At 42.9% G+C, this 25,864-nt stretch overlaps 1 protein-coding gene across 3 annotated transcripts in view; it reads right to left on the bottom strand.

The window, feature by feature from the left end:
• lama1 (laminin, alpha 1) overlaps window positions 1-25,864 on the bottom strand; it is a 386,693-nt gene that overhangs the window by 83,002 nt on the left and 277,827 nt on the right. For all 3 annotated transcript variants that reach the window (XM_068031281.1, XM_068031282.1, XM_068031283.1), the window contains exons 34-40: window positions 23,575-23,673; window positions 19,179-19,290; window positions 15,282-15,444; window positions 12,656-12,866; window positions 9,623-9,739; window positions 4,597-4,760; window positions 3,033-3,171 (exon numbers count right to left, since the gene is read on the bottom strand). In XM_068031281.1, the coding sequence (XP_067887382.1) occupies window positions 3,033-3,171; window positions 4,597-4,760; window positions 9,623-9,739; window positions 12,656-12,866; window positions 15,282-15,444; window positions 19,179-19,290; window positions 23,575-23,673 (1,005 nt within the window). The remainder of the gene's footprint in view (window positions 1-3,032; window positions 3,172-4,596; window positions 4,761-9,622; window positions 9,740-12,655; window positions 12,867-15,281; window positions 15,445-19,178; window positions 19,291-23,574; window positions 23,674-25,864) is intronic.

Genomic DNA, 25,864 nt, shown 5'->3' with positions numbered 1-25,864 from the left:
TCTAATGTTCTCCTCACACCTCCTCAGTTTACTGTTCTCCTCACTCCTCCTCAGTTTAATGTGCTCCTCACTCCTTCTCAGTTTAATGTTCTCCTCAATATAATGTTCTCCTCAATCCTCCTCAGTTTAATGTTCTCCTCACTCCTCCTCAGTCTAATGTTCTCCTCACTCCTCTTCAGGCTAATGTTCTTCTCACTCATCTTCAGTCTAATGTTCTCCTCACTCATCTTCAGTTTAATGTTCTCCTCACACCTCCTCAGTTTAATGTTCTCCTCACTCCTCCCCAGTTTAATGTGCTCCTCAATATAATGTTCTCCTCAGTCCTCCTCAGTTTAATGTTCTCCTCAATATAATGTTCTCCTCACTCCTCCTCAGTTTAATGTGCTCCTCAATATAATGTTCTCCTCAATTTTCCTCAGTCTAATGTTCTCCTCACACCTCCTCAGTTTAATGATCTCCTCACTTCTCCTCAGTCTAATGTTCTCCTCACACCTCCTCAGTTTAATGTTCTCCTCACACCTCCTCAGTTTAATGTGCTCCTCAATATAATGTTTTCCTCAGTCCTCCTCAGTTTAATGTTCTCCTCAATATAATGTTCTCCTCACTCCTCCTCAGTTTAATGTTCTCCTCAATATAATGTTCTCCTCACTCCTCCTCAGTTTAATGTGCTCCTCAATATAATGTTCTCCTCACCTCTCCTCAGTCTAATGTTCTCCTCACTCCTCCACAGTTTAATGTGCTCTTAAATACAATGTTCTCCTCACCTCTCCTCAGTCTAATGTTCTCCTCACTCCTCCTCAGTTTAATGTTCTCCCCACTCCTCCTCAGTTTAATGTTCTCCCCACTCCTCCTCAGTTTAATGTTCTCCTCACTCCTCCTCAGTTTAATGTTCTCCTCAATATAATGTTCTCCTCACTCCTCCTCAGTTTAATGTGCACCTCAATATAATGTTCTCCTCACTCCTCCACAGTTTAATGTGCTCCTAAATACAATGTTCTCCTCACTTCTCCTCAGTCTAATGTTCTCCTCACTCCTCCTCAGTTTAATGTTCTCATTCTAATGTTCTCCTCACTCCTCCTCAGTTTAATGTTCTCCTCAATATGATGTTCTCCTCACTCCTCCTCAGTTTAATGTGCTCCTCATTATAATGTTCTCCTCACTCATCTTCACACTAATATTCTCCTCACTCCTCCTCAGTTTAATGTTCTCCTCATTATAATGTTCTCTCACTTGACTTCACCCGAATGTTCTCCTCACTCCTCCTCAGTCTAATGTTCTCCTCACTCACCTTCAGTTTAATGTTCTCTTGAATCTAATGTTCTCCTCACTCATCTTCAGTCTAATGCTCTCCTCACTCATCTTCACTCTAATGCTCTCCTCATTATAATGTTCTCCTCACTCCTCCTCAGTTTAATGTTCTCCTCATTATAATGCTCTCCTCCTCTCCTCACTCCTCCTCAGTTTAATGTTCTCCTCATTATAATGTTCTCCTCACTCACCTTCAGTCTCATGCTCTCCTCACTCATCTCCAGTCTAATGTCCCCTTCACTCCTGTTCAATTTAACATTCTCATTCCTCTTCAGTCTAATGTTCTCCTCACTCCTCCTCAGTTTAATGTTCTCTTCACTCTTCTTCAGCCTAACGTTCTCCCACTCCTCTTTATTATGATGTTCTCCTCACTCAACTTTAATAGAGCGTGTAATATCCTTCCAATAGCTGCCCTATTGTTTTCCGATGTGTCCCACATTATGGCACAAACAGATCAGATAAAACTAGTAAGCAGGAGTAAAACTCCGGCAGGTTTTATGAAGAGCAGGTGATCCACTCTGCTGGATTACCACCCATCTGGCGAAGACAAATATCTGCGCCTATGAATTTAACTTGACCGCAAGGCAATAATGGCTCCAGGTACTTGTTTCCACTTGCTTTCTACTCTTGATGTTGCTGCTTCATGCTGGACTGTGGGTATGGATGCCACCAATGGATCTCCAGCAATGCTGAGTCTGTGCAGCAAACACCTAACGCTGAACAGAGCTCAGCTATCAATGCTAGACTTTAATCATAATTGAAATTATATGTGGGCGAAAAGGGATTAAAGAAAGAGCTGAGGCACTGTCAGTTTCTGGAGGCATTACTTAATATGTTCTTTTTAGGAAGAAACAAAAGCAGCCTGAATTTGGAGAATGAGAGATTATTGGAAAGAGAAAAAGGCTTACATTTATATAGCGCCTTTCGTAACCTCAGGACATTCCAAAGCTCTTTACAACCAATGAAGTACTTTTTGAAGTGTAGTCACTGTTGTAATGCAGGAAACAGAGCAGACAATTTGCGCACAGCAAGCTCCCACAAACTGCAATGTGATAATGATCACATAATCTGTTTTTGTTGATGATGCTGATTGATGGATAAATAGTGTCCGGGACACTGCGGATAACTCTGCTGCTCTTCTCCAAAAGGGTGCCATGGGATCTTTTATATCCACCTGAGCAGGCAGATAGGGGCTCAGTTTAACATGTCATCCAAAAGACAGCATCTCCGACAGTGCAGCCCTCCTTTAGTACTGCACTAAAGTGTTCACCTAGATTTTTATAATCAGGTTCCTGGGGTGGGATTTGTTCCGATGCTCCCACTGGGTCTGTAATCCCATGTCACCGGTCCAGGCAAGGTCTGCACAATCTCAGACATCAGGAGTTCGAGGGGCCTGTCCCCACGTTAGGCAGGCAGGAACAGGGTGCACTTCTCAAAGTGGAGATGATGCTCTCTAACAGTCACTCCTCCACAGTTTGATTGTCTTGTCATTCTCCAGTGCTGCTGATGCGATGATGTTTTCTGTTGTCACAACCTTGTGACTAAGAAGCAATAGTGCTACCAACTGAACCATGAGTGGCACTGCTTTTTGTAACAAAACTAAAATGCGAGTATAAAAATGCAGATAATCAATTTACTACGAATAGGAGACAACTTTTAATGTGTTGGTTTTGAGCAGTGAGACATAGCCTTGGCATAGATATTTCCAATAAGAAAGCACTCACCAACTTTAATGCAACATCAGCTTTGCTCCTAGCTTCCAATGCAATACTTGCAGCTTCTTCAACCAGTGCTTTGATGGTGGAGTGTGCATTGACAGCCACTGTGGCATTCAGAGACACGTTTCTTACAGCTGAAAGGGTACTAATGACAGGAAATAGTTTACTGCAGTGATTCACACAGAATTACACAGGCAGGCTATTGTAATATCACTACCAAAATTTACATTTCCCTTTTTACATGTTAATATGCTTCCTTTTTTTGACTTTGCCCTTTCCTCTTCAGCCAAAAGGATGAGGCAATCTGGACCATACACATCTGTCTCTGAATGAGAATCAGTTCCTGCGGATTTCCCTGCCCTTGCAAACTGGAGCATTCTGCAGCTGGAAGGTAATTGATTCAGTAGTCCATCTTAGAAGCTGCATTTCAGTCAAAGCTGGCAAACATTTGCCTGAAATCAGGGGAAAACACAAATATCGAACAATGTACCAGAACAACAGCATGCACTTATATGGATGTATAAAATCTGAAAGAATACTTGTTTAGCACCTTCCGTTTCAATGATAAGAATATACATATATATTGTTCCAAGAATTTAGAAAGGGATGCCCCTTGGGATCTAAAGATTTGGGTGCATGTAATCAAACTACTGCATTTTCACTGCAATTGAGGCATTCAAAAGGGAATTAAACTGCTATCTGAAAAGGAAGAATGTACATGGTTACAGGATGAAGGCAGGGGAATGGTATTAGGTGAATTGCTCATTTGGAGAGCTCGTGCAGACACGATGAGCTGAATGGCCTCCTTCTGCACTTTACCAATTCTGTGATTTAATTGGTTAGACCCAAGGTATCCAATGATGGCTGTAGATTTTGACTTTGCACTGTTTTAACAGCAGAGCTCTGAGGACCGCAAAAGCTTCATAACCCAGTACTTTAAAATTTTACTGAAACAAAATTACACTTCAAAATGTAAAAGACTTGTATTTATATAGCACCTCTCATGACCACAGGATGTCCCAAAGCTCTGTACAGCCAATGAAATATTTTTGAAGTGTAGTCACTGTTGTAATATAGGAAATGCAGCCGCCAAATTGCACACAACAAGCTCCCACAAACTGCAACATAATGACCAGATAATCTGTTTTGTGATGTTGATTGAGGGATAATTATTGGCCAGGACACTGGGGATAACTCCCCTAAATCTTCTTCGAAATAGTGCCCTGGGATCTTTTATGTCCACCTGAGAGGCAGACTTAGCCTCGGTTTAAAATCTCATCAGAAAGATGGCACCTCCGACGGTGCAGCACGCCCTCAGTACTGCAATGGAATATTGACCTTGATTTATGTGCTCAAGTCCTGGAGTGGGACTTGAACCCAGAACCCTCTGACTTAGAGGCAAAAATTCTACAAACCAAGTCACAGCTGACACACACATAGTCAGTCTGACCTTGTTCTCCTGACAACACAACAATGCAATGAGCTATGAATACAGAATACCATACAGGTGGTCACACTGGCCACAAATTAGAGTTCTGTTACTACAGAGGACACATTTACATAGACTGACCTGTTTAGCAGATTAGCAAGCTTATTGAGTTCCTCGGCATGGTCTTCTGCCCTGTAGACAAGACTAAGCACACTCTTTTGAGTCATTTCCATTACCAGCTTGTCAATGTGCATCCTCATCTTAGCATTCCATAAATCCAGCTGATCGCTGTATTGCTCCAGAAACTGTAAACGCAGATACAGAGCAACAATTTTGACAAGTATCGAAAATACACAAAGATGTACACTAAATTGTTTCTTCACAGGTCTGAGCATGGCACAAAACACAATCCAATGACATTTCACAACACATCTCTGCTGGCTCCCCTGACAGCTTTGTGGATAAATTCACTGCAAATAGCTTAGTATCACAGGTCAAGGAAGTACCACATAGGTTGATCTCTAATCAATGTAGTTAACTAATCTGAACTGGTATGATAGTGGCCCTAAAGCTCTCAGCTGAGGGGGAAGATTGCTGTTCTGTGACTCTTGCTGAAATGTGCACAGTTATGGATATCGGATGGGATGGGAATTGCAGTCAGTTGTGATTCCCCTCTGATGAATACCCTACTCACACTCACTAACTTGGTCACACATGCCAGGTTCACATAAAGAATTGCCACGTGGGCAAGGTAGCCAAGACTGCCTGCATTTGAGGAACCAAACCCGAGTCTTCTGGAAAGAAGGGAGAAAGTGACAGAGGAAAACAGTTAATTTGTTCATTATGATCTACACAAATCCATGACAATACAAAATGTGGCCATTACAGCCGAGTTAGGACTTTGTACATAGGAACAGGAATAGGCCATTTAGCCCCTTGAACATGCTCAACCCAATCTGATGTCCTCCTTTTGGTTTCCTTGTCTCGAGAGACAATGAGTATGTGCCTAGAGATACTGGATACTGCAAATGTTATGAGACCTGACAGCATTCCGGCAATAGTACTGGAGACCTGTGCTCCAGAACTGGCTGCACCCCTAGCCAAGCTGTTCCAGTACAGCTACAACACTGGCATCCACCCGACAATGTGGAAAATTGCCCAGGTATGTCGTGTACACAAAAAGCAAGACAAATCCAAACCAACCAATTACCGCGTCATCAGTCTACTCTCGATCATCAGTAAAGTGATGGAAGGTGTCATCAACAGTGCTATCAAGCAGAACCTACTCAGCCATAACCTGCTCACAGATGCACAGTTTGGATTCTGACAGGACCACTCAGCTCCTGACTTCATTACAGTCTTGGTCTGAGCTGAACTTAAGAGGTGAGGTGAGAGTGACTGCCCTTGACACTAAGGCAGCATTTGACCGATTGTGGCATCAAGAAGCCCTAGCAAAACTGGAGTCAATGGGAATCAGGGAGAATACTCTCCACTGGTCTGAGTCCATACCTAGTACAAAGAAAGATGGTTGTGGTTGTTGGAGGTCAATCATCTCAGTCCCAGGACATCACTGCAGGAGTTCCGCAGGGTAGTGTCCTAGGCCCAACCATCTTCAGCTGCTTCATCAACAACCTTCCCTCCATCAAAAGGTCAGAAGTGGGGAAGTTCGCTGATAATTGCACAATGTTCAGCACTGTTCGTAATTCCTCAGATACTAAAGCAGTCCGTGTCCATATGCAGCAAAACCTGCACAATATCCAGGCTTGGGCTGATAAGTGGCAAGTAACATTCATGCAATACAAGTGCCAGGCAATGACCATCTCCGATAAGAGAGAATCTAACCATCTCCCCATGACATTCAATGGCATTACCATTGCTGAATCCCCCAATATCAACATCCTGGTGTTACCATTGACCAGAAACTGGACTGGACCAGCCATATAAATACTGCAGCTACAAGAGCAGGTCAGAGGCTGGTAATTCTGTGGTAAGTAACTCACCTCCTGACTCCCCAAACCCTGTCCACCATCTACAAGGCACAAGTCCGGCGTGTGATGGAATACTCTCTGCTTGCCTGGATGGGTGCAGCTCCAACAACAGTCAAGAAGCTCGACACCATATAGGACAAAGCAGCCCGCTTGATCAGCACCCCATTCACTACCTTCAACATTCATTTCCCACTGACGCACAGTGGCAGCAGTGTGTACCATCTACAAAATGCATCGCAGCAACTCACCAAGACTCCTTCGACAGCACCTTCCAAACCCACGACCTCTACCAACTAGAAGGACAAGGGCAGCAGATGCATGCGAACACCACCACCTGCAAGTTCCCCTCCAAGTCACACACCATCCTGACTCAGAACTATATCGCCACTCCTTTACTGTTGCTGGGTCAAAATCCAAAACTCCCTCCCTAAGAGCACTGTGTGTATCAACACCACATGGATTGCAGTGGTTCACGAAGACGGCTCACCTCCACCTTCTCGAGGGCAATTAGGGATGGACAATAAATGCTGGCCTAGCCAGCGACGCCCACATACAGTGAAAGAATAAAAATAAATGTTGATAAGCACCTGGGCCAGATGAGATGCATCCAAGGATACTGAGGGAAGTGAGACTGGAAATTATGAAGGAAGTGAGAGTGGAAATTCTGGAGGCACTGGCCATAATTTTCCAGTCTTCTTTAAACTCAGGGGTGGTGCCAGAGGGCTGGAAAATTGCAAATGATACACATTTGTTCAAAAAGGATGTAAAAATAAGCCCAGCAACTACAGACCAGTCAGTTCAACTTTGGTGGTGGGAAACTCTCAAAACAGTAATTGAGGACCAAATTAATAGTCACATGGACAAGTGCCGGTTCATTAAAGAATGCCAGCACAGTTTTGTTAAGGGAAAATCATGTTTGCTGGAGTTTTTCGAAGAGGTAATAGAGAGGAGGTTTGATGAGGGCAATGCTGTTGATGTACCTTCATACATTTCTTGATATCGCATAGAGTGAATTGAGTTGGCTGAAAACTGTCATCTGTGATGCTGGGGACTCCAGGAGAGGCTGAGATGGATCATGGACTTCCAAAAGGCATTTGATAAAGTACCACACAACAGATTAGTGAGCAAAGTTATAGCTTATGGAATAAAAGGGACAGTCGCAACACGGATACGAAATTGGCTGAGTGACAGGAAGGAAAGAGTAGTGATTAATGGATGTTTTTTGGGCTGGAGGAAGGTTTGCAGTGGAGTTCCACAGCAGTCAGTGTTGGGACCATTGCTCTTCCTGATATATATTAATGACCTAGACCTTGGTGTACAGGACACAATTTCAAAATTTTCAGATGATGCAAAACTCAGAACAATTGTGAACCGTCAGAAGGATCATGTATATTTTCAAAAGGGCATAGACAAGTTGGTGGAATGGTCGGATGTAGTATAAGGCTTTTAAAGAGTTTTTGTCTGGGACAGTTTGAGTGAGACCTCCCACTGTGATGATGTAAGAGATGACATGAGAGATAGACTTGAAGAGAAGAAAAAAAGCATGGCTTCAGATATACCTCTGTAAAGCTGTATATAGTTCTTTAATATGTAATAAACTAGTTATTGTTAAAACCTACCGAAGACTCAGTAATCTCCCCTAGCTTTTTTTTTTAATTTGTGGGATGTGGGCGTCGCTGGCAAGGCCAGCATTTATTGTCCATCCCTAACTGCTCTTGAACTGAGTGTCTTGCTGAGCCATTTCACAGGGCATTTTTTTTTAAAGAGTCACTACATTGCTGTGGATCTGGAGTCACATGTAGGCCAGACCAGGTAAGGACAGCAGATTTCCTTCCTTAAAGGACATTAGTGAACCAGATGGGTTTTTACAACAATTGGCAATGGTTTCATGGTCACCATTAGTCCAGTTTTTAAAAATTCCATATTTATTAATTGAATTCAAATTTCACTATCTGCCATAGTGGGATTCAAAGCCATGTCCCCAGAGCATTAGCCTGGGCTCTGGATTACTAGTCTAGCGATATTACCACTGCACCATTGCCTGCCCCTTAGCTAAACTAATCAAACATACAACTGCAGACAAGTAGCAGATAAAATTCAATGTGGAGAAATATGAAGTGATCCATTTTGGTCGGAAGAACATGGAGTGACAATATAACATAAAGGGTACAACTCTAAAGGGGGTACAGGAGCAGAGGAACCTGGGGAGTATTGTGCATAATTCATTGAAGGTGGCAGGATAGGTTGAGAGAGCAGTTAATAAAGCATACAGTGTCCAGCCTTTATTAATAAGGGCATAGAGTACAAGAGCAAGGTGGTTATGTTGAACTTGTATAGAACACTAGCTCGATCTCAGCTGGAGTATTGCATCCAGTTCTAAGCGCCTTTCTAGGAAAGATGTGAAGGCACTGGAGAGAGCACAGAAAGAATTCACGAGAGTGGTTCCAGGGATGAGGAACTTCAGTTATGAAGATAGATTGGAGAAGTTGGGACTGTTTTCCTTGGAGAAGAGAAGGCTGAGAGGAGATTTGATAGAGGTTTTCAAAATAATGAGGTGTCTGGACAAAGTGGATAGGGAGAAACTGTTCCCACTAGTGAAAGAATTGAAAACGAGAGGCCACAGATCTAAAGTATTTGACAAAAGAATCAAAAGCGACATGAAGAAAACTTTTTTACACAGCGAGTGCTTAAAGTCTGAAATGCGCTGCCTGAGAGTGTGGTGGAGGCAGGTTCAATTGAGGCTTTCAAAAGGGAATTAGATTGTTATCTGAAAAGGAAGAACATGCAGAGTTATGGGGAGAAGGCGGGGGGAATGTTACTAGGTGAATTGCTCATTCGGAGAGCCAGTGTGGACACGATGGGCTGAATGGCCTCCCTCTGCGCTGTAACAATTCTGTGATTCTATAATGTGGAATTCACATTCTGCCCAAGTTGTATCATTAGCTTTATGGTATTTACAATGTTGGCATAACTTAATGTCATCATGAAGTCATAGGTTGCAGAACTGCTCCTGATCTCCAGGTTAGAGGGCTCTCCGTACACTGCGCTTACTCATCACCTGGTGACTTGGTACACAGTAGCATTGGTAGAAGCTTAGGAGCAAGTCATCAATCTGCTTCCTCAGCACAGTGGGTAGTATGGGCATAAAAACAAAAGTAGGCAGTTGCAATGAAACTTACAGCTGCGTTGTTCACAATGTCTTCTGTCATATTTGCTGCATGGTCCACCATCTCTCTTCCATCTTGGATCAGGCTTACAGTCAGTCCACTGATTTTCCTGATTGCCTGCTGTTTTTCCTGTGCACAATTGTGTTTGATATCAGTTACCAATCTGGACAAAACATTGCGACTAACAGTGGTCTATTTCAACAAAAAATTATAGGTGCTTTTTAAAATCTGAATGAAGAAATCCAGCATGGTCTCGATGGGCCAAATGGCCTCTGCTGTGACATAATGACTCTGAGAACACTGCTATTTGCAAAGTAAATTTGCATTTTTTTATGGGGATATTGGAGTAAGTTTTCCAAGACTTCATTCTCAGAAATGACTGTGAATCAGGAATGTTAATCTCCATGCCTATTTATTTCAATTTGTTTTCCTGCTCCAAGAGACAAAGCTTGCAGACATTTATCCTTTGAACTTAGAACTAAGATAGTACCTCCTTGTTCTGGATTCCCCCAGCAGCGGAAATAGCTTCTCCATATCTACCCCACCAAATTCTTTTATCATCTTAAATTCCCTAATCAGAACACACCTCAACCTTTTTAAACACAAGGGAATACAAGCCAAGTATATTCAATCTGGCCTCACAATTTAACCCTTTAAGCCCTGGTATCTTTCTTGTGAATCTGCACTGCACCGTTTCCAAGGCTACTGGGATGTGCTGACGAAACTGAATGCAGAACTCCAAATGGGGTCTGACCATCTGAAGCATAACTTCCTCTGCATTTTGTACATGTGCAGAATCTTTGAGTGAGTTGTGTCCCTGGCCACCCAAATTCAAAGAACAAAGAACAAAGAACAGTACAGCACAGGAACAGGCCATTCGGCCCTCCAAGCCTGCGCCGATCTTGATGCCTGCCTAAACTAACACCTTCTGCACTTCCGGGGCCCATATCCCTCTATTCCCTTCCTATTCATGTATTTGTCAAGATGTCTCTTAAACGTCGCTATCGTATCTGCTTCCACCACATCCCCTGGCAGCAAGTTCCAGGCAGTCACCACCCTCTGTGTAAAAAACGTGTCTCGCACATCCCCTCTAAACTTTGCCCCTTGCACCTTAAACCTATGTCCCCTGGTAACTGACTCTTCCACCCTGGGAAAAAGCTTCTGACTATCCACTCTGTCCATGCCGCTCATAACTTTGTAAACCTCTATCATGTCGCCCCTCCACCTCCGTCTTTCCAGTGAAAACAATCCGAGTTTTTCCAACCTCTCCTCATAGCTAATGCCCTCCAGACCAGGCAACATCCTGGTAAACCTCCTCTGTACCCTCTCCAAAGCCTCCACGTCCTTCTGGTAGTGTGGCGACCAGAATTGCACGCAATATTCCTTTGGCTCCTTCAGAGATCCTATTCTCTCACCATAAGAAAGTGTTCTGAGTTATCTTTCAAGGTTGATAAATGGAAGACCTCACTTATCTCCATCTGCCGCAGGTTTACTCAATCACTTTGTAACTTCCTGCTCCCAATTACACAACATACTGTACCTTCCAACTTAGTATCACCTGAAAACTTGAATATACAACTCTCCACTCCTTCATCAATCATTGACATATACAGTGCTCCATTGACGCCCCAGTACAGCTCCCTGGGGAACCCACTTAATACATCCTGTCAATCAGAGTACTTTCTATTTGGCTCCGCCACACCAGCTCTTTTGTCATTTAATGTCTCCCATCTTCCGCCCTATCACAGATCTTCCTTTTTGTTCTTTGTCACCCTCCCCCATTTAATCTACTTAAAACCTATTACATTTCTAATGCTGTTGCTCTCCCCACAGATGTTGCCAGACCTCCTGAATATTTCCAACATTTTCTCTTTTTAATCCCCATTATCCTTACTCTCTGAGTCCTACCTGCTAACTAACTTTGACCCATGTCACAGGGTTACCTCTAATTTATGTGCAAATTATAATTTTGTGAATAATCTCATTTGCAGAACATTATCGGCACACACTCACTAATTGGGACACAAATCTATTCACTTAATATGTGACGATAACCAATTCATTGGCCAACTGAGAACCCAACTATGGGAAATTATTAACTAATCTCTCCCTTGCCTTGGAACAGTTTGTAAAGGTGATGGTAGTTTATCAAATTCAAGGTAACCAGTCATCATATTTTTTATTCTTTCATGGGATGTGGGCAGCAGCTGGGCCATTTCAGAGGGCAGTTAAGAGTCATCCACATTTCTGAGAGTTTGGAGTCACATGTAGGCCACACTAGGGGTGGCACAGTGGCTCAGTGGTTAGCACCGCAGCCTCACGGCTCCAGCAACCCGGGTTCAGTTCTGGGTACTGTCTGTGTGGAGTTTGCGTGGGTTTCTGCCAGGTGCTCCGGATTCCTCCCACAGCCAAAGACTTGCAGGTTGATAGGTAAACTGGCCATTGTAAATTGCCCCTAGTGTAGATAGGAGAATGGTGGGGATGTGGTAGGGAATATGGGATTAATGTAGGATTAGTATAAATGGGTGGTTGTTGGTCAGCACAGACTCAGTGGGCCGAAGGGACTGTTTCAGTTCTGTATGACTCTATGTTATCTATGTTACCAGACAAGGACGGCAGATTTCCTTCCCTCAAGCTCATTAGTGAGCCAGATGGGTTTTTAATGACAATCGAGAGTTTCATGGCACCATTACTGAGACTAGCTTTCAGGTTGTATTAATTAAGTGGATTTAAATTCCACCAGCTGCCATGGTGGGATTTGAACCCGTGTCTCCAGGGCATTAGCCTGGGTCTCTGGATTACGAATTCAGTGACATTACCGCTACGTCACCATCTCCCCACACTGATTTACCACTGTGGTGTAATGTACATCTATACTTTAGTGATTTTCTGTGCTACTCATTTATAAAAGAAAAAAAGCACAATTAAATGCCTTTAGTGTGCTCTGCTCCAGTTGGATTCCAGTGACCAAAATCAGTCGGAATTATAGTCTCTGTAGGGCTCATTTCTGATGGAGTAAAGCACGTGTTGTGTATTTTCTTTTACCTTGAGCTCTCCCAGGTTGCTTGAGATACTGTGGAGAAGCCTGCTTGTTTCATTGGTGTTTGTGCGTGCTTCGTTCACTAGGTTCTGGGCTTCACGCAACTTGCTGCCGTGTTGCACTAACATATGTACAATCCGGCTTTTTAAGTCCTCCAGCTCCTTATGAGGTTTCTGAAACTCCTTCTGCACCCGCATCAACAGATCTTCTGCAGCTCTGATTTCATTTATGAAAGACAAAAAAGATAGATATCAGGATTTACATGTAACTGTCTGTAGATTTCCAAGTGCAGTATTACTAGAACATTCCATGATTGATGCCACCCAGTCCTGCACTTGTTGCTCCCAAAAATCAGCTTTATAAAATCTTCAATCCAATTTCTGCCCTGTACGCAGAAACAAGCCTGTCTTGGTCAAAGTCAGCAGTGACTTCTTCTGTGATCGTGACCATCTTGTCCTCATCAACCGCTCCCTGGAATTCAACAAACTTGGTCACTCAATTCTGCCCCAGAATTTCTCCTCTTTATCTGCATGAGAGTGGGACTTTCCTCACATTGCTCTGCTCCTGCTTGATCTCTAGAAATGGCTTCTCTTTTCACCCTTGCAAAGACAACTCTGAAGTGTCTCAAGATATCATCCTTGGCCTATATTTCCTTATTTTCATGCTCCCCCTCAGAGACAGAGACACCTCTGATCAGCACACATTTCTGCTGGACCTCCACCCACGAAGGAGATGGCTCACCTACCATGGCTAATTTTTCAGTGCTGTGGTTATTATCATGGTAGGGGTAGGCTCCATGGTGACTGGCATTCAAACAGGGCAAACTCTTCGGTGCATGCCTATAATGCATGTCACACACACTTTCCCAGCTTTGTTTGCCCCAGATATGCTGGCCCTATTGCAAATAGAAATGATTCCAGGCATTGTATAATTAGGTGGGCATTCCTTTTCTCGCGAGAACTCCCCCGTACAGTATACAACGGCCTGAATCCCTTCCATTAGTAGCAGAAATGGTGTTAGGCGAGAGGGGGTCTGGTTCATGCTCAGATGCTGACCATGCTCCCAAAACGCGATCTGATGATTGGCATGTATTTTTTACCCCAGAAATTTAAAAAAACCTCTTAAGGATCTCCCCTCATTCCCAGACTGGTCTAAGCCAATTTACCTGATGAGATTAACAGTCTTCACTGACCCAGTTAATAGTTCTGCCGATTATATTAAATCTATTTGAGAAATATTTGGTGAAACGACTTATCTGTCACAAAGAAAATGAGATTTGGATTCCTTTGCTTGTTGCTACCATGTAAGGAAGAACTCACTTGTGTTTATATAACATGATCCCCAGGATAATGCCTTGGAATCACTGTTGTACTGTCGGAAAACGCAGCAGCAAAGCTATGAACAACAAGATCCCATAAACAGCAAAGAGAAAAAGAGATTATCTGTTTTTTTTTAGTGATGTTGGCTGAGGGATAAATATTGATGAGGACACTTTGCTGCTTTCCTTCTAATAGTGCCAGGAGTCTTTCTCATCTCCTCCAATACCCCGCACCTTTGGCAGTGCAACACTTTTCCAGTACTGTGCTGAAGTGTCAGCCTCGATGATGTGCTCAAGTCTCTGGAGTGGGGTCAACCTTAGGAACTTCTGATTCAGAGGGGAAAGGGCTCTCAACTGAGCCAAGACTAACACTTCAAATACATGTGTTTCCCATTAAAATTCCTAAACGCTTAAGTTACTGATCAGCTTTTAACACGGTTGACAAATTACACAATCTTGTTGAGGAAGTAGTGCATAAATTTTCACAGTACACTTGAATGAACTGGTCAACAGCAAATTTGTCACTACATAACTTCAACTCAACAAAGATTTTAGAAGTGGACATGTACAAAAAGGACGGGAAAATGGTTTTGTGCTGGAAGCCAGTGCTTAGTAGGTGGTGTGCTGGAATGCAAACCTGAAGACTGTGGCCTGCGCTCGCTCCAAATTGGGCCCTATCCACATAAAATCGACTGCAGAGAAGAATTTGGTGCCCCAATACAGCCTGTCGATCGGGGTACTGGAACATTTGTAGTTGCCCCACCGTGGGGGCGGTGGTGGGGTGGGTGTATGGTGACCAATAGACAAATGGGAGGGGCGTGCTCGGGTTGACAGGGGCTGCAGTAATGCTGTGCAGCCGGGTAAAAGCACGCTTGCATTAACGTAACCAACATTAACGTAACCAAATGACGCTTTTACTTATTGGTCATTGACGGTCTCCAGCGGTCCCTTTAAGAGCTGCAGGTTAGGCTGTTGTCGACCTGGAAAATTCTTAGGAGTGCGCACACAATGCATGCTCCACCCAGTTTATACCGAATCTGGCAGCAGAGTCCATAACAGGTATTAGACCCTCCTGATAGGTACATTCAAGAAGCCTACCGCCTGCTTTAGGCAGACGCCTGAACACTAGGAAGTTACAAGGTCAGCGCACTTTGAAGAACTCAAGATCATGCCGGAAAATTTGTTCCCCAACTCCAAGATTTCAATCAGAAATCGGGTGTGATGGACTGAGTTCTTCACCTGAACATTTTATTATTGCAACCGTGTGTAAACAGCAGTCCTTTCTCTTTATGCAAGCACACACAAGAACTCACTTTAATTCGGTAACTGAAATTCCTTTCGATTGATTAAATACTCGATTTCGCATGATTTCCAGCATACTCGAGATCTCATGCTGGAGTTCCTGCAGTTTGCTGTCCGAAAGATCCAGGTTAGTGCCCAGAGTCTCATTCAGGTGATTCGCTATGTCAACAAGAGCTAGGAGCAAACAATTAGGACAAGTTAGCACAGATAAGTTGAAGAAAATAGATCAAGCGGTCAGTAACAATCCATCAACTGAACAAAATCTGCATTGGCTGGCAGGATGAGAACAAGGATTTAAGTGTGGAACAAAACCGATGCTGCTAAAATTTAGGTTTCCCATCGATATTTGTCACACGCTGGTCATTGATCTTGTGGGTAAATACAGGATCAATCAAAGTTTAGTTCTCGCTTGGTGAGGGAACTTTGCAATTTGGAAACTGCCTTGTTGGTTTAAGACTACATAATCAACCAGCATCAAGAAGATGGCCTTTTCTCTCTCTTTATTTTGAAAGATTGTTTTGCAAATTGTGGCATCCAGGAGTGTACCACTTATATATACTAGGCGTTGTTTTTAAATACTGGATCTCCCATGGCTCACAGTAAATGGGATGATATGCCTTTTTATAACCATGCAAAAATTATAGTATGTAATCCACAATGTCATATTCTGCTGCAAAGGTTTAATTATATTTAAGAACACTTGTCCATTTAAGGCTAGTGAAACATAAGAAATACAAGAGAGTTCACTCAGAGTTTAGCTGTTGCTTTGCCAGGGAATTCTACAGAGAATATGCTTGTTGGTTTCAGGTCGGAGGTGAACAAACAGCTTGGAAGTAACTACTGGCCCATAATTTGCTCTCAGAATGACAGCAAGGTTAATGGCACTCACTGTTATTTATATGCAAATGCTATAGCAATTTCAGGTGAAGGACAGATGCATGGTTAAACATGGAAATCCAAACGTTGCTGTCTGAGTTGCACTGCTCCGCCATTAAAATTCATTGAAAGTTGCTGTATTTGCAGGGTAGATACAAACTAAATTCATCACAAAAAGTTGCATCTTATCCATTCTAGCCTAAATACATTTTTTAAACAATGTGATAAGTGTTAATTACTGCCAACCAACCTCCGTGGCACTGAAAATTAACTATTCCAAGTATGGAGTTTCATTCCTTCAGGTTTTAAATGTTATTGGAAATTTTTTTTTTTAAATGTCGTACTTTTTCTCTTCTTCACACTTTTTTTCCCCTCTTAATCCAGTCTTTTTTCCCCCTCTCTCTTTCTGTATCTGATTTGACATTGAATGCACACACTCAAATTTACACTTCCTTCTCACTTGTTAGGCTGTTAATTTCACAATCTATCAAACTGATTGGCTAAGGAGATACACAGTTGCTTGTCCTGTTCACTCAGGGCCCAGACACCCGGTTTCCCTCACTGATAGAACTCAGCTTGCACGTTCAGCAACTCACCACGCAAACAAAATTATAAATCTAAATATGCATGGGCAAGTCTAACTCATGGCCGATACTGTTAGATGCCCTGCCACAGCAAATTATGGCCCCATTATTTAAACACTGCTTTGCAGCCATGTAAAATCTGGAGGTTAACATCTGCATATGTTAGATGGACTGCTTTTAATATATTAAAATCATAGATAACAAAAACTAGATCGATGATGATTCATTCATTGTATGCTTCTAGTGTCTGTGTATCCCGACAAGGGTCAGTACCTCCATGAAAGGAGAGGGAAACATTGTGGGAGGGGGGTGGGTTGCAGAAATATTAGCCTATTATAAATATTATAATAAAGCTTTTCTGAGCATCCCTTTTTGTCATGCCTTCCCACACCATACCCCACACGAAAGAATTTCTTTCTGTCTTCTGGCACAGCTGATGAAGACAGTGCACTGTGTGGAGAATTACAGGCACTAACTTCACCTACATAATGGCAACATTTTTATATCTGCATTGCAATTTTTTTTTTTAAATTAAAAACCTGTTGGTCTCTTCTTTTTCTCCCACTTTTACAGTCAAAATAACATTGTGCTGGGTTGCTTCACCCCACTGCGGTGTTTGTATTTATACTGGTCAGGCCCTAAAGTTACATTTCCATTTTAAAAAGACGAAGGAAGGCACTCATTTTTTCCCACTGTGCACATGTGGAAACTTCTAAAGGCAGCATCCGCACTGTGTGAACAGCTTTCTCAATTATATTTAAAGTTTATTTTAATAGTTGTTTGGTAGTACAGGACTTGAGTATTGCTGAAAACAGAGACAGTTTGTCGAAGCTTTTCATCTTGCATTCATCAGGACAAATCGCAAGAATACCAATGTAAGGGGAAACAACAATTTATACTGTATGAGAAGAGAGTGCTGATTGGTTGGTAAGTGGACTCTGATTGGTAGAGGCATTGCCATGGAGAATGCACCAGGTTATGGTGACTGACAGCTAACTGCCAAGCTGTTTGAAATTTAAACCAGACAGCTTGACTCTGATTGGTCAAGGCATTGCCCTGAGGAATGAATCAGCGAATGGCTGTCACTTATTTTGTTTAGATGAATCAAGCACAATGTGTGCACATGTTCTTTCTGTCTGTGTATTAATAATACTGGAAGCTACAAAATGTCTGTTTTCAGCAATACTACAGTTTATTTTGTTAAGAATTCCTCCATTAAGTTCCTACATTTCAAAAAATCAAATATCATACCGAATAATCTTCACTCAGCACTGTGCGAAGAAAGCCAGATACACTCCAACAGTGCCATTCCCTGTCTAGACTTTTCCATTAGGGAGAGGTGCAGGACATTGCAAGGGACTTCTCCACAGAGCAATGGGAATTAAGACAGGAACCACTAGTGGGCCACTCTCACCTGAAAGGTGGCCCACAGCCCAGAGGAACAATTTAAAAAAAAAAATCACCTTTACCAATATTCAAGGACGTTTTCCCGCAATATTAATGGGAAATTTTAACTGGCTTGAACACTAGACCACTTCAACCCAAGTAATGCTCCATGCCTGCAGATTGTGCTTGAGATAGGGTCAAAAATTCTTGTGGCGCTCATAAATGGCACTGGACACGTCACATTGCAAAGTAGCTGCTGGTTTCTTACCAGACATTTTTGCCTTACATCCACAATCAGGAAGTTCTTATAAGTAGGAAGTTTGTAGTAGTAAATAATCATTATCCATATGGAGTGTCAGTAATTTTGAATCTTAATTCATCTGTACACCTTCCAAAAGTCTAGATGTAGAATGATTGATTAAAAAAAAAAATCATTTTGAGTTTTAGAATACTGTATTTCAATGCCTACACTAAAAAATAGTAGATCCGATTTATTTTGGGCAATTCAGCAGGTCTGGCAGCATCTGTGGAAAGAGAAGCAGAGTTAACGTTTCAGGTTCTGAAGAAGGGTCACTGACCCGAAACGTTAACTCTGCTTCTCTTTCCACAGATGCTGCCAGACCTGCTGAGTGGTTCCAGCGTTTCTTGTTTTTGTTTCAGATTTCCAGCATCCGCAGTATTTTGCTTTTATTTTGGGCAATGCTATTTTTAAGTTGCTCTCTATTCAGTTCATTGTATTATTTATAGATTATAAGAGCAAATGACATTTAGGTTCTGATGGTAGATACTTACCCCATTTTCAAAACTGTATGTATGTTTCTGATTCTAAATAGTTATTTAATAATATGCTAAATTTAAAGTACCTGCAGGATGATTATCGCCGATTTTAAAAAGTAATGCAACAATGCTATGCAGTTGAACATACAGCAGGTGGCACTTTATTACCTCGTATTGTTGTATAAGTTCAACAAAACCAGTGATCTTATTTTAAGCAAAAACTGATTGTGAAACCAATCTTATTCCTCATCAAATCACAAAATAATAAACCACTGACGTACATACCTTTTATAGTTTTTAAAGTTTTATTTACAAATGCTTCAAGCTCCAGACCCCTGGTTAACGTCCTCCCAGTAGCTTTATTCAGATCTCGTCCATCACCAAAATCCTGGGCGACCTGACACAGAAAATTTATCTCATTTTACATTTGGGCTCAGCTATTTCCCCTCGACCTTTAACAGCAGCACGATTTCTGAATCCCCTATCATTGAAGTCTTGCCAGGAAGGGGAGGTCACCTGGAATGGACCTCCTCTGCTGAGGTTACAGTACATCTGCCCCAATTTCAAAAAGTACTTGCAGTAAGTGAGGCTCTGCACCGGGGCACAAGATCGGAAAATGTCAAACAGTTACTAGACATATTTCAGAGTGTTCAGAACACACGAGCTAGGACGAACCAGCTGATAGAACATCACCACACATACTTTTTCCAGTTTTACTTTCTATAAGAGAGGATGAGAAAAGGAAACAAAGCAAGGAGGAAAGGAAGAACACACTTGCCTTTATATGGCACCTTAAGTATAATCACTGTTGCAATGTAGGCACTATTGGAATTAATAATCTGCCTTTGGATCTACGTTGTGATCCTTTAATAATCAGGTTGCCAACCAGCAAGTCTATTGATTGCACTTGTCAGCTCTGAACTGTGAGAAAAGAATGAAAGTTAACAGATCTAAAATGTTGATTCTGTTCCTCTCTTTTTTTATTTGTTTGTGGATGTGGGTGCCACTGGCTAGGCCAGCATTTATTGCTCATCCCTACTTGCCTTGAACTGAGTAGTTTGCGAGGCCATTTCAGAGGGCATTTTAAGAGTCAACCACATTGCTGTGGGTCTGGAGTCACATGTAGGCCAGACCAGATAAGGACAACAGATTTCCTTCCCTAAAGGGCGGCACAGTGGCGCAGTGGTTAGCACCGTAGCCTCATAGCTCCAGTGACCCGGGTTCAATTCTGGGTACTGCCTGTGTGGAGTTTGCAAGTTCTCCCTGTGTCTGCGTGGGTTTCCTCCAGGTGCTCCGGTTTCCTCCCACAGCCAAAAGACTTGCAGGTTGATAGGTAAATTGGCCATTATAAATTGCCCCTAGTATAGGTAGGTGGTAGGGGAATATAGGGACAGGTGAGGATGTGGTAGGAATATGGGATTAGTGTAGGATTAGTATAAATGGGTGGTTAATGGTCGGCACAGACTCGGTGGGCCGAAGGGCCTGTTTCAGTGCTGTATCTCTAAATAAATAAAAAAAATAAAAATAAATAAAGGACATTATGAATCACTTGGGTTTTAAACGACAAATCGACAATAGTCACCATTACCGAATCATTACAGTGCAGAAGGAGGCCATTCGGCCCATCATGACTGCACTGGCTCTCTCAAAGAGCAATTCCCTCAGTTCCATTCCCTTACCTGCCCCCCCCCATAACTCATAATGACTTATGCACATATACACCTAGGCCCCTCTGCTCCTGCACCCACTTTAGAATTATACTCTTTATTTTATATTGTCTCTCATGTTCTTCCTACCAAAATGAATCACTTCACATTTCTCTCTATCTACTTTGTCCAGACCCCTCAAGATTTTGAACACTTCTAGTAAATCATCTTTCAGCCTTCTCTTCTCCAAGGAAAACAGTCCCAACTTCTCCAATCTATCTTCATAACTGAAGTTCTTCATCCCTGGAACCATTCTCGTGAATCCTTTCTGTACTCTCTCCAATGCCCTCATGTCTTTCCTAAAGTGCAGCACCCAGAACTGGACACAATACTCCAGCTGAGGTCGAACTAGTGTCTTATCCAAGTTCAACATAACTTCCTTGCTCTTGTACTCTGTGTCCCTATTAATAAAGGCCAGGATACTGTACGCTTTATTAACCGCTCTCTCAACCTGTCCTGCCACCTTTAATGACTTATGCACATATACACCTAGGCCCCTCTGCTCCTGCACCCACTTTAGAATTATACTCTTTATTTTATATTGTCTCTCATGTTCTTCCTACCAAAATGAATCACTTCACATTTCTCTGCATTGAACTTCATCTGCCTGCCCATTCCACCAACTTGTCCATGTCCTTTTGAAGTTCTACACTATCCTCCTCACAGTTCACAATGCTTCCAAGTTTCGTATCATCTGCAAACTTTGAAATTGTGCCCTGTACACCAAGGTCAAGGTCATTAATATATATCAGGAAAAGCAAGGGTCCCAACACTGATCCCTGGGGAACTCCACTACAAACCTTCCTCCAGCCCGAAAATCATCCATGAACCACTACTCTTTGTTTCTTGTCACTCAGAAAATTTAGTATCCATGTTGCTACCATCCCTTTTATTCCATGAGCCACAAGTTTGCTTACTAGTTTGTTGTGTGGCACTGTATCAAAGCGCTTTTTGAAAGTCCATGTACATCACCTCAATAGCATTGCCCTCTCTGTTGCCTCCTCAAAAACCTCCAGCAAGTTAGTTAAACATGATTTTCCTTTAAGAAATCCATGCTGGCTTTCCTTAATTAACTCACATTTGTCCATGTGACTATTGATTTTGTCCCTAATTATTTTTTTCTCGATGTTTTCCCACCACTGAAGTTAAACTGACTGCCCTGTAGTTGCTGGGCTTACCGTTACACCCTTTTTTGAACAAGAGTATAACGTTTGCAATTCTCCAGTGCTCTGGCACCACTCTCAAGTCTCAGGAAGACTGAAAAACTATGGCCAGTGCCTCGGTGATTTCCACCCTCAATTCCCTTAGTATCCTTGGATGCATCTCATCTGGTCCTGGTACTTTATCCACTTTAAGTACAGACAGCCTAACAAATACATCCTCTTTATCAATTTAAACCCCTCTCGTGTCCGACTTACCTCCTCTTTCAACATTGCCTGGGTCGCATTTTCTTGGTAAAGACAGATGTAAAGTATTCATTTAATACTTCAGCTATGCCCTCTGCCTCCATGTGTAAATCCCCTTTCTGGTCCTGAATTGGTCCCACTCCTCCTTTTACCATCCTTTCACTATTTATATGCCTTTAGAAAACTTTGATTTGTGTTTTTTTAAATTGCCAGGTTAATTTAATTCAAATTTCACCATCTGCCGTGGTGCAATTTAAACCCATGCCCCCAGAGCAGTAGCCTGGGTCTCTGGGTTACTAGCCCAGTGACATTACCGCTATGCCACCACCTCCCCCGGATGCTGCCTGACTTGCTGAGTGTTTCCAGCATTTTCTGTTTTTATGTAAGGCAGTGCGATCCTGTTCCTGCTCATTTCGCTGATAGGTCTGAGAAACACAGCATGCAGTGACAAAGGGTGACTGGTGCCCATTAGCTCTTCCAAACTATGGCGGGACCGCCAAATGGATGAAATACCCACAGTAACATTAGTGTCTCGAAACGAAGAGACTGTCCAGCCTCTAAGCTGACCTCAGCCATTCCCTGCACGCGCACGCGCACACACACACACAAATACATTCTGGAAAGGTCCTGAACTACCGCTAGGTGGACCTTCCATTCATTCAGGGTGAGACAAGTTGAGGCAACAACATAGGGCACGGCATCCCAGAAACTCTGGGTGGAGTTGGGAACAGGCTGCAGCAAAGCCAGCATTTCACTCATGGAATGAGCTCCTTTTGTGCTGCAAATTTTTCTATGTTTCGATGGTGCTGCCTGTCAAGTTGAATGAGGGGATTTTTTCAAAGGCAACCCGTTTTTCATAGCCATCCCTATCATAGCACACATGTTCTGAAACGTTTGTCTCAAAAGATTCTAGCAGTTACTCTACTATCCATTCAGAATACCTTCCCTGCCAAAACGTCATTGTAGTAACTGTTGCTGTAGGTCCGGTCGGAGCATTAATGCAATAACATCAGTCTGTCAAACAGAACAGCCGAAAGCCATAGATCTTGCAGCCAAGACCTGGAACCAGTACAATGAGCCAACTCATTAACTGTTTAGTTAGTTCCTAGTCAGTAACACGGAGAACTTGAGAAACTTGTCACTATTTCTTGAGTTATAGAAGTGGTTTAGCTGTCACTAGTGATATCAGTCACCACAGTCTCCTGGGCTTATTCGATTATCTTCATTGATTAGGATGGAATTTCAGAAGAGCTTTTTCCTATTTTGCCTAAGGGTTTTTTCCCTCTTCTTTGCTGGGAAGACGTTGCACTATGTCGGGATGAGAAGGGCTTGACTGACCACTTGGTCTCTTCCTGTCCTGTTTCCTACATTCCTATCTTTCTCCTCAATCGACCCTTAAATATCTAGCGATCGTAGGGTTTTACTCTGCTCCGTTAGATTTTTCATGAGTTAAATCGGTTATTACCTGGGGCTTCCAGGTAAGATGCTCTAAACTGCCTGGCCCTTTTCCAGACACTGAACATCACTTGCTCAGAACTGTGAATGAGACAAGGATTTATTTTGGTTTACCTTCTGCTGTAAGTGACTAATCTCTGAGGTCAAACCAGACACCTGTTCTTCTACCTTTGCAACAAGGGCACTTGTGTCCCATTCTGGTGACAGAGTAATCTGTGAGAAAAAACAATAAATAAAATCATTCGAAGCACAGTCTAAGCCACTGAGGAATATCCCCTAAATAGGGTTTGACTATCTAATCAGCATAATGCAAATACATGTTTCTGTTTTCTCCACAGACCAAGAGAAAAGTTCGTCAAGAGACAAAGAAGGAAATGTATGACTGCAAGAATTCCATAATATCTTTAAACCCAGTTATGAAATATGCGGTTCAATCTTGTTTCCATGCTATGGGGCTGTTACTAATTGTTTAAGATCCGCTTAATTCCATTTGATCCTTGAGCTGGTTGATCTCAACCAGGATCAATGCACACTTTAAGATCCCCATGTGTGCGGCCACACAGCAATCTGGAATGGATCGTGCGGTGAAATAAACAGGCTGCGCACAACAAAGGAAAATTCAAGGGAACATTGGCCAGGACAGCAGTTGGGAATTCGATAGTTGGTATCCTCAGGAGGAGGAGGATTACTCAGTCAGGGCTTTCCTTCCAGATTGCAATCCAGTGACCTCTGCTGCTAAAAATGTACATGTTAATGCCACGGATGGGATGCCCCGAGTGGTTGAATAGCTTGGTGGCATGGGCTCAACGGGCCGAATGGCCTCCTTCTGTGCTGTAACCATTCTGTGATTCTATAATGTTCACTATATTGGTTCACGGATTTTGATTGGATACTTGCATGAAAGACTGGATGGCTGCGGACATGCAGGGAAATGTATCCCACCATTCAAGGGAGCAGGAAAATAGGAAAAGAACAACACTATTCAATTTCAGAATAACATTACGATTTAAAGCAATTAGTAAAAAATGCAGCATTTTCTGATTTCTATATTTCCACATCATTAAATTTACACTGCAGGATCGGGATCAAACATGATTGAAAAACATCACTGGGTCTCAACATCACTAGGCACCTTCGGGCTTAGAACTAAATTATCTGGGGTATAATTTCCAATGGTGAAGTTCCGGTGTGAAAGTAAGACTTGTATTTGTATAGCACCTTGCACAACCTTAAGACATCCCAAAGTGCTTTACCGCCAATGAAATACTTTTGAAATGTAGGGCTGAATTTTCAAGTTGGGGGTGGGGAACATGAGCCAGGACGATTTCCAGGTCGCAAACCCTCCCCAGGAGGTAACAGAAATGATGCACGATAGTCACTGTAGTGTTGTAGTGTTTTGAAATTGCATTGTGTATTCTAGAGGCTGCTGTAGAACATACATGCCAGCAAAGTGAAAGTGAAACTAAGACAGAATAAAAAGAAAAGCCTTTCTGTTCCGCTACTGCAGTCTTTGCCTCATACCTTATACTAAACTCGGCTAAACCTCACTCAATTCCCGAGGGCATCACATTCATCGGGGCGACCCTTCAACTGATATGGAGACCGACCAATTCTGTCCAATGGCGACCAATGGAGACACCATCCAATTAGCGGCCATGGGGTGCGAATGGAGGTGGGCCTGATTAAAACAAATGACAGAAGCCATTTCTGCGGCTGCTGTTTAAATCAACTTACTGGCCTTATGAAGATCTCCCAGGAGAGCCAAAGGTCTGGAACCCAGGGCAGGGCTGCCCCAGGTTCTCTGATGCTGACCTAGCTGCAGTGTTGGAGGCCATGAGGGAGTGGAGAGAAATCCTCATCCCAGAGGGTGGGAGGAGGCGGACACTTGCACAAACAAAGCAGGCCTGGCAGGACATAACAGAGATTGTGAGTGACAGAAGCATAATGCGTAGATCCTGGATCCAGTGCTGGAAATGGTTCAATGACCACATACGCTCTGGCAAGGTATGTGCCAACTACAACCCTCAGGACAGGCACCTGGGTGTTTCCCCTCCAGCAGATACACCAGCTGAGGAGCCTCATGGCACATGCTGATCCTGAACATGGGAGGGGTGCTTGCCCAGGGCACTTACTGATGCCTCGGAATGTTACAGAGCCATAGTGCTGCTGAGGACCCATCACCACGGAGACATGCAGCTGCTAATGAATAGAACCAGCTGCCATTGGACATACAGCACAGCAGTGCCTTATCTCGCTCTCTTTTGTCTATGCAGGAGAAACTGGCACACAATGTGAGGGAGTGGGCTCAAACAGGAGGAGGTGTCCCCTACTGTCACATAACAACTCCCATGGAGGGTCGTGCAATGGGAATAGCCAGGATTGTTGACCGGCAGGAAGTTGCCCT

This window comes from Heterodontus francisci, chromosome 5 (assembly GCF_036365525.1).
Source record: "Heterodontus francisci isolate sHetFra1 chromosome 5, sHetFra1.hap1, whole genome shotgun sequence".
NCBI classification, from domain to species: domain Eukaryota; kingdom Metazoa; phylum Chordata; class Chondrichthyes; order Heterodontiformes; family Heterodontidae; genus Heterodontus; species Heterodontus francisci.
The sequence above is the reverse complement of the archived record's forward strand: the minus strand, read 5'-3'. Positions and strand labels throughout refer to the sequence as shown.